The 12496-nt window shown below is 31.2% G+C and overlaps 4 protein-coding genes across 4 annotated transcripts; 2 read left to right on the top strand and 2 right to left on the bottom strand.

Moving 5' to 3' along the window:
• Positions 1-823: 823 nt before the first annotated feature.
• On the bottom strand, positions 824-3240 carry LOC108564338 (cytosol aminopeptidase-like). Its single transcript, XM_017923349.1, has 3 exons — positions 2895-3240; positions 2722-2834; positions 824-2666 (listed from the first exon to the last, which is right to left on the bottom strand). The coding sequence occupies exons 1-3, from the start codon at positions 3021-3023 to the stop codon at positions 1304-1306; spliced, it is 1605 nt and encodes a 534-aa protein (XP_017778838.1). The 5' UTR covers positions 3024-3240; the 3' UTR covers positions 824-1303.
• A 1383-nt stretch (positions 3241-4623) lies between these two features.
• On the top strand, positions 4624-6594 carry LOC108564347 (pre-mRNA-splicing factor Slu7). The gene is made up of 2 exons (XM_017923364.1): positions 4624-5159; positions 5215-6594. The coding sequence occupies exons 1-2, from the start codon at positions 4842-4844 to the stop codon at positions 6571-6573; spliced, it is 1677 nt and encodes a 558-aa protein (XP_017778853.1). The 5' UTR covers positions 4624-4841; the 3' UTR covers positions 6574-6594.
• On the bottom strand, positions 6560-7549 carry LOC108564348 (ERI1 exoribonuclease 2). Its single transcript, XM_017923365.1, has 4 exons — positions 7431-7549; positions 7116-7375; positions 6811-7064; positions 6560-6753 (listed from the first exon to the last, which is right to left on the bottom strand). The coding sequence occupies exons 1-4, from the start codon at positions 7451-7453 to the stop codon at positions 6580-6582; spliced, it is 711 nt and encodes a 236-aa protein (XP_017778854.1). The 5' UTR covers positions 7454-7549; the 3' UTR covers positions 6560-6579.
• Positions 7550-7823: 274 nt separating this feature from the next.
• LOC108564339 (mediator of RNA polymerase II transcription subunit 22-like) lies at positions 7824-8885 on the top strand. The gene is made up of 3 exons (XM_017923350.1): positions 7824-7986; positions 8115-8328; positions 8389-8885. The coding sequence occupies exons 1-3, from the start codon at positions 7884-7886 to the stop codon at positions 8492-8494; spliced, it is 423 nt and encodes a 140-aa protein (XP_017778839.1). The 5' UTR covers positions 7824-7883; the 3' UTR covers positions 8495-8885.
• Positions 8886-12496: the final 3611 nt, after the last annotated feature.

The following is a 12496-nucleotide window of genomic DNA, read 5'->3' as shown; positions in this document are numbered from 1 at the left end:
GTACTTGAAGTTCTAGGCGATTTCCGGAATTTCCTCGTCTACTTCCTTTGCGAGTGCGCAAATTCTTATCCAATCTAAATGTTTAGGAAATGAAAATATGTTATAGGAACTATTGTTTTGTTGTTATTTTTCGTGTTTTTCTTACCTAATGACTGGAAGGAATTTAGAACTGGCTTCAAAACCGGTGACTCTACAATTCATTGACACATATGTTGTACTGGTACATTAAAAAATGATAAAGCCAGCTTGTGAAATGCTAGGAGTCGCTTGAACAAGTTTCAACAAAGAACTGACTTGTTGTTTGCCAGAGGTATAATATTTATACAGAAACTGGTCTCGGTGACGTCACGTGCTGGAAGTGGCGGATGGATCATTTGCATTCATAACTATTTATGCAAGATACCTCTTGGAGGCGCACATGTTGTTCTCGCGTGTACAGAATTTTCACAGATAACACAATTTTCCAATAGTAACAAATATAATATTGTTACTAACGTAATTTTTTTGGTATTTACGGAAAATTATCTATTATTGTTACATGTGCGACTAAAAGTTTTCATCAATATATAAATATTAATTTTCTGATGTGAGAATTACCACTTATTGCATCAGTCAATAATGCACTTTACAAAAAGCAATAATAAATATTAAGTGGTAAAAAATCCTTGGAATCAATAATAAGCAAATATTCTGTTCGTCTGGTATATTAATTCTCTCAAAAATTGTTACAGTTACATAAATAATTTTTATCTTATACAAAACAGACAATTTAACAAAAAGATATATAAAAATATATATACTACTACTAGAAGCAATTGCCTCTAAAAAAAATCAATCAATTTTAAATAACCCACTTTGAAATTGAATCCCTCATATTTTCGTTGTGTATGCATGCGTCCAACCATGAAATGTGCAAGTTGTAGTTTCTGTCGTGAGCGTGTTGAAGTGTTCCATCATTTTTAGATGTATCTGTTTTACGTTTTTTAGTTTTTGTTGCATATTTTTGTTATCTTTTCAATATTTATTGTATTTTTTGAATTCTATCGCGAAGATTTTTAGCAACTGACCAGGTTGCAGAGATTAACAAGTCGTATAACCCACTAAATAAAAAAGGAAGTCCCATATGAAAAAAAGTATCACTTATATAAATTTGAGGGGCTTAGAAGATTGGAATACCAATGCCCGGCGGTTCCGAAAAAGGGTGGCTGAGTGTCAAGGGAAAATTGGTTATCAAAAAAGAAAAGAAGGGTGATTCATAGTTGTGCTGTTTACATACTTCAATGGGTTCTTTGCATTGAACGATTTACTTCAATTCGCGCGCGCCTTCTGCTGGACATGACAATTGATAAAGAAGTTGTGTGAGTGTTCGAGTCGGTCTTCCTGTCATCCTTCCTTTAGTATAATACGGGACAACTTTATCTTCGGCCAACATTCCAACGCCAGTTGTATCGAAATGAATCCAATCAACGCAATGGATGAACTCTTGAAGGAAAGCAGCTGCTAAACACGAATCTCCCTTTCCTTTGCCCTTGTTATCAACGTCGTGCGATGGGAAATCAGTCACTTTCTTGGTATAGAACTTCCATAGAGGCATCCTCCAGACTCTGTCGCCTGTTATTATTCCTGCTTTACGAACTTGGGACCACATAGTTTGGGAATTACAATAAACGCCGCTTGGTCCACCACCAAGTGCAGATCCAATACCTGGTGTTAAACTTGCTATGTCAATAACCAGTCTTGGTTTATACGTTTTCATGCCATATATTATAGCATCAGCTAAACATAGTCGACCTTCGTTGTCAGTATCGGTAATCATTATAGATTTCCCATTCATCCCCATAACTACATCTCCGCATTTCATCGCCATACCACTGGGCATGTTCTCGCACAAAGGTATAACTACATTTATGTTAATAGGTAAACTTAAAGCTGAAACTGACCGGATTGCGCCAACGATTGAAGCTGCTCCAGTCAGGTCGCCTCTATAACGAGCCATGCCAAACTTTTTCTTGATGCAAATACCGCCGCTATCAAAAGTAATTCCTTTTCCTACAATTAAAATGGGTTTAAGATCTTGCGGTCCTCCGCAATAAGACATTGTCAATAGAATAGGAGGCTCGCAAGAACCTCTCGCCACAGCCATGAAAGCATTCATCTTTGTATGCTCAATCCAATCCCTATCATGGACTTCCACCTTAATACCGCAAGGGCACAGTTCATTTACACACTCTTGTGCGAAATGCAAGGGGGTCATTAAATTTGCCGGAGTATCGCTTAATCTGCGTGCCAAATTTTGCGATTCGGCTTTGAACAATCCTCGCTGGAAACTTTCCATGTCTCCATCATCGTGAAGTTCAATCGTTGGTATCACTTTCCAATTCTCTTTCATCTTGTTTTCTTGGTATTGCCAGAGAGCCAAAGCCGTTCCTTCGGCTGCTTGCTCGGGGAAACCGAATCCTTCGACCAACACCCGAGTACATCCTTGAAACTTCAACAGAACAGCACCTTTAGCCGCAGCTTTTCGAACTGCTTCCATTCCTTCATCGATGGCTTCCAACTCATTGTAACCTCTGTTTTCAGGTCCAAGACCTACCACAGCAACAGCCCAAAACTCATTGTCCACATTATTGAACGCTCTTCCCATGCCCTCCGCTAACGGACCAGTACTACAAAAAAATACATCTAGTGGCATGACTTCATAACAATTAATATTTGACTTACGATTTAACAAGTTCCAAAATTTTTCCATCTACCTTATCATTGTATCTTGCTGCGGCAGGAGATAGAATTGGCTGATCTTGATCCCCTTGGTATACACCCAGAATTATTCCTTTCTAAATCAATTCATATATTAACATTACATATCTTGTGCTATACTTACAACCAACACTTACTTTTTCGCATTCGAGTGAGCAATCTGGTGCACAGTAACGCCTCTTTGTCGTGGTGTTATTTTTGTTGATAGCTTCAAGCAGATGTGAAACTCTCCTCACTAGACCTCGGTGATTTCGTAGAGCAAACATCTCCGCGACGCTCAATAGGCACACATTTCACAATAAAAATTTTGATTAGTCTCGAATCTACCTTTTCCAACATACGACAAACAGATTTTGCAGACTTGACGGTTTTTCTAAATAAAACAAAAATAAAACCGAATGCCGGTTACCTAGTCGACAGCGATTCTCATTTGGATTTTCAAAGGCCGTCGGATATGTAATCTTATTATATGTCACAACTTGCATTTTTTTAAATATTTTATTAATATTAAATATTGTAAAATAATAAAATATTAGATAATATTAAGGACTTAAAGACATAAATTTGAAACAGTCCATTATTTGATATTCGATTACAATAAATAGTATTATTATTAATTAGACTGAAGTTTTTTTGAGTTAGTGCATGGAAAAACTGGAAATTTCATTAAAGGAAACACAATTCCAAGTATTAAATGATTTAAAGAAACGTGTATTTAATAAGCATAATTTGCATTTTCATCTGTGTTAGGAAAATATCTATGTAAATTTTATTTAACGAGTCGCATGTGTTTCTTTAATTAAATTGTTCGAATGAGAAAATACCATTGATTCAATAAAAATCCTAACAATATAATTTAACACATCTAAGATAAAAAATATATAATTCATATGAAATAGCCAAAAGGATATGAAATTTTAAAACATCATTAAACGATTTTTATAAAGAAAAAAAAATGGTTTGGAACAGGTATTAAATATATATTGGAATGTTATCAACTTCATTCAAAAAAATGTTAGTCCAAAGTTTAAAACTTCTTTCTGTAATTTAATTCATAACGAGAATATGTTAAGCTGGAGGCATTTAGAATTGTCTTATATAAGTTGATTAGTTGTTTCTTTTTTCCATTGACTTGTCTACTGCGTGTGTCTGTCTCTTTAAGTCTAGCCTTTCATAACCGAGGTAGTAACAGATTTTTCTGCATTATTAGTCATGGTTGTTGGTAAAAATGCATTATTTATTAATGGGTTTATCACCGGAAAAACTGCTATATATATGCAGTTTCCCATTATCTATCTATAGAAAAAAATATTGTACTTTCTGTAATTTATGTATTAACAAGAAATATGTATCTTTCATACAATTAGGTGATTATTTTAAGTTTACTTTAATTTTTGGTATTTTTCCAAGTTCTCTCATTAAAAATTAACTCATTTGCCTAAAGTCGTAAAATTCCACATCATTTCGTTTTGCGTCATTTAGTATTGATTGTGCTTTTCGAGAACGTCGCAAAGATGAGAATAAAATTATTTCTTATTAAATTTATTGGTCATAGTGTATGACCAATAAATATGTTAAATAATAAAGATTATATTTAATCTCAATAAATACATTACAATAATAACACACAATTAAAAAAAATAAATGCCCAAATCAAACATTGTAATTAAATAATCAAATAAATATATTTAAATTGTATTAAATTTATAGATAATATAACAGCTTATTGTTCCAATAAATAAACGATCAAAAGGAACAATTTTTGTTTCACTAAAAAAAAAAGAAGTTAAATAAAAATATAATTAATAAACGAAATTATGCATTTTTTGATACTTTATGATTAACTCGGTTTTGCATTCAAAAAGTTCAAATTTTCACGTTTTTCTCACGAATCTATCTACCGGGGATGGGTATTGTGATTCGTTTAAATACATGACCTGCCCTCTATCGGTACTACTTAGATATATTATGTACATTACGTAGTTTAATTAGAGGTTGTCATTCATTGCCAGTAAAAGTTTGGTTATGACTAAGGTACTTTTGTTTGTTATTGGTTAAATAATTGGTAGTTAAATACTTGTAAAATGGCTTCGAGCAGCCAAAGTATGCCGATTTCTCAAATATTGAAATCCAAAAGTGATTTTGAAGATGAACCCAAGAAAAAATCCCGCGAGGATTGGAGAAAAGCGAAGGAGTTGGAAGAGGCACGAAAAGCAGGTACTGCACCTGCTGCTGTGGATGAAGAGGGTAAAGACATCAATCCACATATACCACAGTATATCTCTTCTGCTCCATGGTACTATGGTACCAGTGGACCAACACTCAAACATCAGCGGCCACAAGCTGAGAAGATCAAGGAGTTTTCTGACTTGAATGAATGGTACAGCAGAGGTGTAGATAATGTAAGTATAAACGTAATTAACTGTATATCAATATGCTAAAATTGTATTATTTTAGACTAAACGAGCAATCAAATATAGACCAGGAGCATGTGAGAATTGTGGAGCCATGACACACAAGAAGAAAGATTGTTTTGAAAGGCCTAGGAACATAGGTGCAAAATTTTCAGGGAAAAATATAGCTGCTGATGAGTTTGCACAGAAGCACTTATCTTTGGACTATGATGGAAAAAGGGATAGATGGAGTGGTTATGATCCAAGTGAACACAAGTCTATTATTGAAGAATTTCAGAAAGTTGAAGAGGCTAAACGCCAGTTGCGCGCTGATAAATTGAACGCAAATGAGGAGGAGGATGATGAGGACAAAGATGAAGATAAATATGTCGATGAGGTTGACATGCCTGGTACAAAAGTAGACAGTAAACAGCGGATCACTGTTAGGAATTTGCGTATTCGTGAAGATACTGCTAAATATTTGCGAAACTTGGATCCAAATTCAGCGTATTACGATCCGAAAACAAGGTCTATGCGTGAAAATCCGAAGCCCAGTGTTGACGATAACTACGCAGGAGAAAATTTTGTAAGGTTTTCGGGTGATACCACAAAACATGCGACTGCTCAGTTATTCGCATGGGAAGCATATGATAAGGGCGTTGATGTGCATTTGTTGGCTGAACCAACGAAATTAGAAATGCTTCAGAAGGAATACGACAAAAAGAAAGATCAATTCAAGTCGCAAGTACACTCTGACATTCTTGAAAGATATGGAGGCGAGGAACATTTGCAAGTCCCTCCAAAATCTTTACTTTTAGCTCAAACTGAAGATTACGTTGAATATTCTCGTTCAGGGAAGATTATCAAAGGACAAGAGAAAGAGATCATCAAATCCAAATATGAAGAAGATGTGTATATCAATAACCATTCAAGTATTTGGGGATCTTTTTGGAAAGCTGGTCATTGGGGATACAAGTGTTGTCATTCATATATCAAAAACTCGTACTGTTTGGGTGATGCCGGTAAAAACAAACCAGTAAATGAACTTCCTCCTCCAACAATTGACGCAATGCCGGAAGAGGAGGAAGAAGTGAAACAAGTGGAGGAAACAAAGGCTGCTTCAAGTTCTAGTTCATGCAGTGAGGATGAAAGGACTAAAACTGAGAGGAAATCAAAGAAGAAGAAGAACAAAAAGAAAATGCGAAAGGAAAAGAAGAAGCAGGAGAAAGAAGAGGATAAATTAAAGAAGGCATTGCAGAAGGAGGATGAACATCATAAAGATGTTGAAGAGTTAATGAAATTGGATGAGAGAAAACGTCCTTACAACAGCATGTTTGAAGTTAAGAAACCTAGCGAAGAAGAAGTTGAAGCATATTATATGAAAAGACGCAGAGACGAAGATCCTATGAACGAATTTGTTTAATAAATATTAATTTGAAATAGATTTCGTTATTCTTAATTCAACACCTTCACTTATCATTCTACCTGCAAGGTAAGCTGTATTTTTGGCATCATCTAATCCACTGTGCTGCTTTCCAACAAATTTTAAACCAACTTCACTTAAAGCCCCTTCCAACCCTTTGGGTCTTCTATTGTAAAATTCCTGAATAAACAAAAAATATGTATTTTATATATAATAAACTGTAATTCAAAATATTACCATGTATAATGCCCTCAGATCTATCCACTTATTGAAAACATCAGATTTAGGAATATTCTTTCTTTTACATTCCTTTCTGAGACAAATTCCTAAATCCCAATCAGACCAAGTTACAAAAGCACATTGTTTTTTATCAGCATCTTTAGAATCAAAAACAAATTTATGCTTTTTATACAAATCTTTTAACCAATTGTTGAAAAGCAATAAACATGTTCCTATTGGAACTCCTGCATCTACTTGTTTCTGTGTTATACCTATAAACAAAATTTAAAAAAATAATTTCATTAATATGCTTAATAACTTACCTGTAAGAGATGTGCAGAAATTGCTCAACTTGGGGTACTCAAAAGGCATTACATATTGTTGAAATTGATTTAGTATTTTACACAACTTTATATCATATAGAACCACTGAGAATTCTATGATCTCAGAAGGAGCACTACATTCATTCTTGTTCCAACAAGTGGCTTCAAAATCTAACACCAATAAAAAATTGAAAATTTGTTCACTGTATTTACTTGGAACATTTTTCTCCACCTCTAAGACCTCAGAACAACCAAGTTTCCTGTAATGTGTTATTAATATGTATATTATAATTTTTTTATAACATAAAAACATACATTGCCTGTTCACGAGTTGCCATTTTAATGTATTTATTTAAAAAAATTAATTATACACATCAATATGCAAGAAATTTTAATAATTATATGTAATATGTGGTCACATCATATGTTGTAACCAGTTGTAACCACTGAAAGAAACGAAGTATATCACAAAAACTGTTTACTCTTTGTGTATTTTACTGCAACCAATTAAACTACAACAAATTAAAATTAACTTTATTCTATTATAAAACAAGAAATATTGAAAGAAAAAAGGAAGATATTTTGCCCTTAAAATATTGCTGTAACATTTATAAGTAAACAGTTTCTTAATAATTTAATTTTCTAAAAGTTCAAACGGGTTGCATACAAATAAGATAGATGATTTGTTTTGGTCATTTTATACAACTTCACCCATTGCACTTCACTTTTCAGTCGGTTTCAGACATTGTATAGGATCGTTTAAGTAAAATGTCTGGAGGAAGAGTATTACCACAAAGCAAAGAAGCTCTATTAAAATCATATAGAACAAGGCTTCGTGATGATGTGAAGAGTATGCTGGAAAACTTTGAAGGTAATTTTATATTAAGTTAGGTTAAAATTTGTTATAATCATTTTGTAAATCCTTTTAATCTTAAATTTCATTAGTGTCAATAGTTAGAAATCAACTATTTTGATTTTATAATATATATTTCATTATAGAAATTGTCAAATTGGCAAAAGGAGAACATGATACACAGTTATCGAGGATGACTCAATGTGAGCAGGATACTTATGAAATGCATGTGAGAGCAGCTAATATTGTGCGTGCAGGAGAATCCTTGATGAAGTTGGTATCTGATATAAAGCAATATTTAATATTGAATGATTTTCCATCTGTGAATGAAGCAATTACACAAAACTCAAAACTATTCCGGTAAGTTAATTCTTATTTTATTTGGAATTTATAAAATGTAATTTTGTTTTAATATTCTAGTACCAAGCAAGCTGAATGTGATCAAAAGTTAATGAGTTTGAGGGATGATATGGCTGCTGATTTATATGATTTGGAAGAGGAGTATTATAACAGTATTAATAAATAGCATTAGGTTTCATTTTTTGTTCCCATTATGAATATTATTTTTAGAGTTTATTTTGATCTAAGTTTATTATTTTTATATTCATTGTCTATGCAATAAATTATTGTTAATAGAAACCTATGGATCTCTTATGTTATGAGTTAACTAAAATATAAATTAGTAAACTCATAATTATATTATTTTAATAAGTCATTTAAATGTACAACAATATCTCGGATAATTTGTTCACTCAATATTCCTTATTGTTTGAAAACGGATTAATCGAGTACTCGACACTTCTAAAAAATATAATTCTGTACTAATATTTTAGAATTTATTTTGCTCTAATGTTTATGAATGTTTTTTTTTAAGTTTGTCATATAAATGAGATGCGTCAATACAATTCTTAAATTAAGAATCTTATTTTAATAATTACAAACTTTATTGATCCTTTCGACTAAAATACTATGGACCTTTAAATTATTTCCGGATTTTTTAGTAAAGTCACAAGCAATTACTTAGCTCAGATGAAGAACATAATAATTACAGATAATGAATGATTTTTTTTCTAACGGAAAATGAATAGAATTTCTATTGTTTGAAACTGAAGTTTATATGAAATAATTAAGTCTAGGAAAGCATTTAAATAAGTATTTATTTAGTAAAGTAAATTATGTAATTTATTTTATTGCTTGTCAGATTTATAAACATTTTAAGTTATAAGTTGTATAAAATATAAGATATTAGTTATAAACACATAACTTTTAATAAATATGATCAAAATATATGTACACAGTAGTGATTAATATACTATTTTAATAGAATTGTGCGAACAGCGAGATATTCGAATTACAATAAAGGTCATGTCGTTAGCACCGAATTATATATTTAAACAAAATGAAGTTGTATTTAAGCTAATTGTTTTATAAATGCGTCAACATATTTTTTTACACGACCATCCATTCTTTCTGCAAAAATCTCTGTCGAATTTTCTCTGTGTTCGGTGGATGAGTGTGCATTCGTACGCTTTTGATAACGATGCCATTCATTGTGGTCACGCGTGCCCTGCATTTGTATCTCACAAAGTCTGAACATTTCCAGAAGATTTTCAGATCGTATCTGTTGTTCACGTGATAGATGTTATTTTCGTAAATCATTGCCATTTGGCCGCGACTATTCACAGTATACGAAATATCTGAAATCAAACATAAATTTATCAAATCATATAATAATTGTATAATAATTTATTTATGCTCATTTTTTTTTATATTAACATCCATTAATTAATACTGATTTTAGAGTCATAGCCCAACAATTTAAAGATCAAAATATCTGAAAATATCTAATGTTTATAACTAAAATTATTTCAGAATCATAGGATTAACTAAGTTTATTACTACAAATGAAAGAGCACTATTTTAGAATAATTATTTATTTTGTAAATAATGCACAATTTAATTCAATAAATTAAGTAGTTCCATCTGATTTAATTTTTTCTTTGACGGATGTAAGTTGAATGGTGGATGCATATGCCATAAACCTGTCAACTTTGTTATATGTCCATTTAAAGAAATAGCCCTGGACTTGCAATTCTTTTCTCCGCATTTCCAGAACGTCTTGCAACTCGATCTCCTGTCGACAATATATCTGAACTTGTTTATCATTAACCAAACGCTGTTCTCCTGAGTTCCTCTTACATAAAACGTAACTGAAACAAAATTTCGATTAGAGCTATAATCTCAAAGTTTCGTAACAAATCAATCAAGAACTGTGCAACTAACTACTCTTACGTATCTATTAAATAAAAACATATAATTCCTTTTTAATCTTCAGCGAGAAATTTTATTTAATTGTTAATTTACAATATTCGTATTTACATAGTCTGCACTTAAAAGCAATGTGATATTTTGATTATCATTCTTAATAATGTTTAAAGAGTGCTTGTACAAAGTTTAAATGCAACATTTTCTTCTTACAAATAAATAGTGCTTCTACAACATTTCTTGTAAAACGGGAAATTAAACATATAAATGTTGCGTTAATTCCATTAATGCATTAAGTATCAAAATATATATGTGAATATAACAATAGTTTTATATCCTAATAATACTAAATATATTTGAAAACGACAAATACAGTGGTGCATATTAATAAAATAATATTTAAGTCAAACATAGATATTTAAAAGTAAAAGCAACAGTTTCATTCTTAGTAACTATATAAATATTTTCTCAAATCTTAGTAACAAGTAAGTCGTATATTGATCATAATTGTAGCATACATCTAAAGCTTTTGACAACAATATTAAAAATAGTTGACAAGCTCAATTCTAATGCATATTTTTGTTTGAGAATATTTTAGTTACTACATAAAATAACTGTAATTAAAACAGGTTCAAGCTTTTAAGTTCCTCATGTCTCAACCTTTGAAGGGTGGCGTCAGAGTCGACTGGTAAATGGGAGTGCCATTCTCCGGTTAACTTTATGCGAAATCCTGGATACGTGATAACTCTGGAACGGCAATGCTTCACGCGACATTTCCAGAATGTTCTGTTCACAGACCTTCTGTTCACTATGTACCTGTACTTTCCGACCATCAACCAAATGCTTCTCTGCTTGTAGCTTCTCACATAGAACGCATAATCTAAAAAAGAACATTCAGTTGAATAAACTTGTAAGATATCTGCTAATGAGTGCTCATAAGGGATGGAAAAATTATGGAAGAATGATCGAGAATTATTGTGATTGTAAACATAGATTTTATTAGTTTTCAAAACTACTCTTATTATATTATTGATACGATACCGAATATCAATATAACATTGAGCATATTACGTAAATAATCAAATTTAAACGTAACAATAATTACTTACCTATGGCTCATGTTATAAATTATTAACATTCAATAGGTAGTTTCGTGTGTTAAAAATATTAACTTAGGTATAAAAATAAAACTTAAATTTAAAGAATTTTATATCTTTATTATCATTTTTTAGGACAATTACATAAAACAATTTTGCATATTTGTCTTAACTAACTGAAAATAGTTTAAAGAAACAATATATTAAATAATTAATATACGATAAAACTGTTACAACAAGGTTAGCTCTAATCAGACTATTCAATTCCATTTAATCGAATTTATTCAAATTATGATTTGTTATCAGTTCCTAACCCATCGAATCTCCTCTGCTAATATGTTATGGGTTTGTGAATTTTCATCTTCCGGCTGATGGGTGTGTATACCATGTAGCAAAATACTGCTATTATGACCCAGAATGCAGCGAGCTTTGCAAGTGCCAACGTCATAATACCGACATTTCCAATACGTTGAAGTTCCGCTGCTTCTATGCTTTACGTATCTGTATTTTTTAACTACTAAATGTGTGTACTGCCTTTTGCCTTTTACATATGTGATGATGGTTTTACCTAAAATGAAAAAGGCGTTAGTTATATGATTCTATGTATTCTACAAAACTATATGCTTATTGGTTTACTTCTTCAATTTGTAGTAATTAAAAATGAAGTAACAAGTACATTCATATTACTTTCTATAGCTGTATATCGCATTGTCAATTATGATATGTATATCATAATGGAGCTTTATTTATTATCTATAAATTTTGATAATATATTTAAATGTATCCCAACAACAATTTGCATTATTTTTCAGAATTATTTTCATTTCTTGATAATTTTGATGGAAAACGGAGACAACAGAAAGTTATTGAACGTATTTTTAATTATTAACTAAATTTTAAAAGTAATTTAGTTTCTTTTGATAAAGGATTATAAAAAGATTATAAATAATTGGTAGATTTTATTTGCATATATTTATACAAAACATAAAGAAATGAATACATTTTCTAATATAACTTATTAATGATTTCTGCCGCAAATTGCTACACAAAATGACTATATTAATATCTATACTGAAAATCTTTGGAAATAAGCTTCTGGTATAAATTATATTTCTTAATTGAACAAATAAAATACAAAATTAATTTAAAATTAATTTGTACTGCAT

This window comes from Nicrophorus vespilloides, unplaced genomic scaffold (genome assembly GCF_001412225.1).
Source record: "Nicrophorus vespilloides isolate i.1.1-1 unplaced genomic scaffold, Nicve_v1.0, whole genome shotgun sequence".
NCBI lineage: Eukaryota > Metazoa > Arthropoda > Insecta > Coleoptera > Silphidae > Nicrophorus > Nicrophorus vespilloides.
This window is presented reverse-complemented; position numbering and strand designations above follow the sequence as displayed.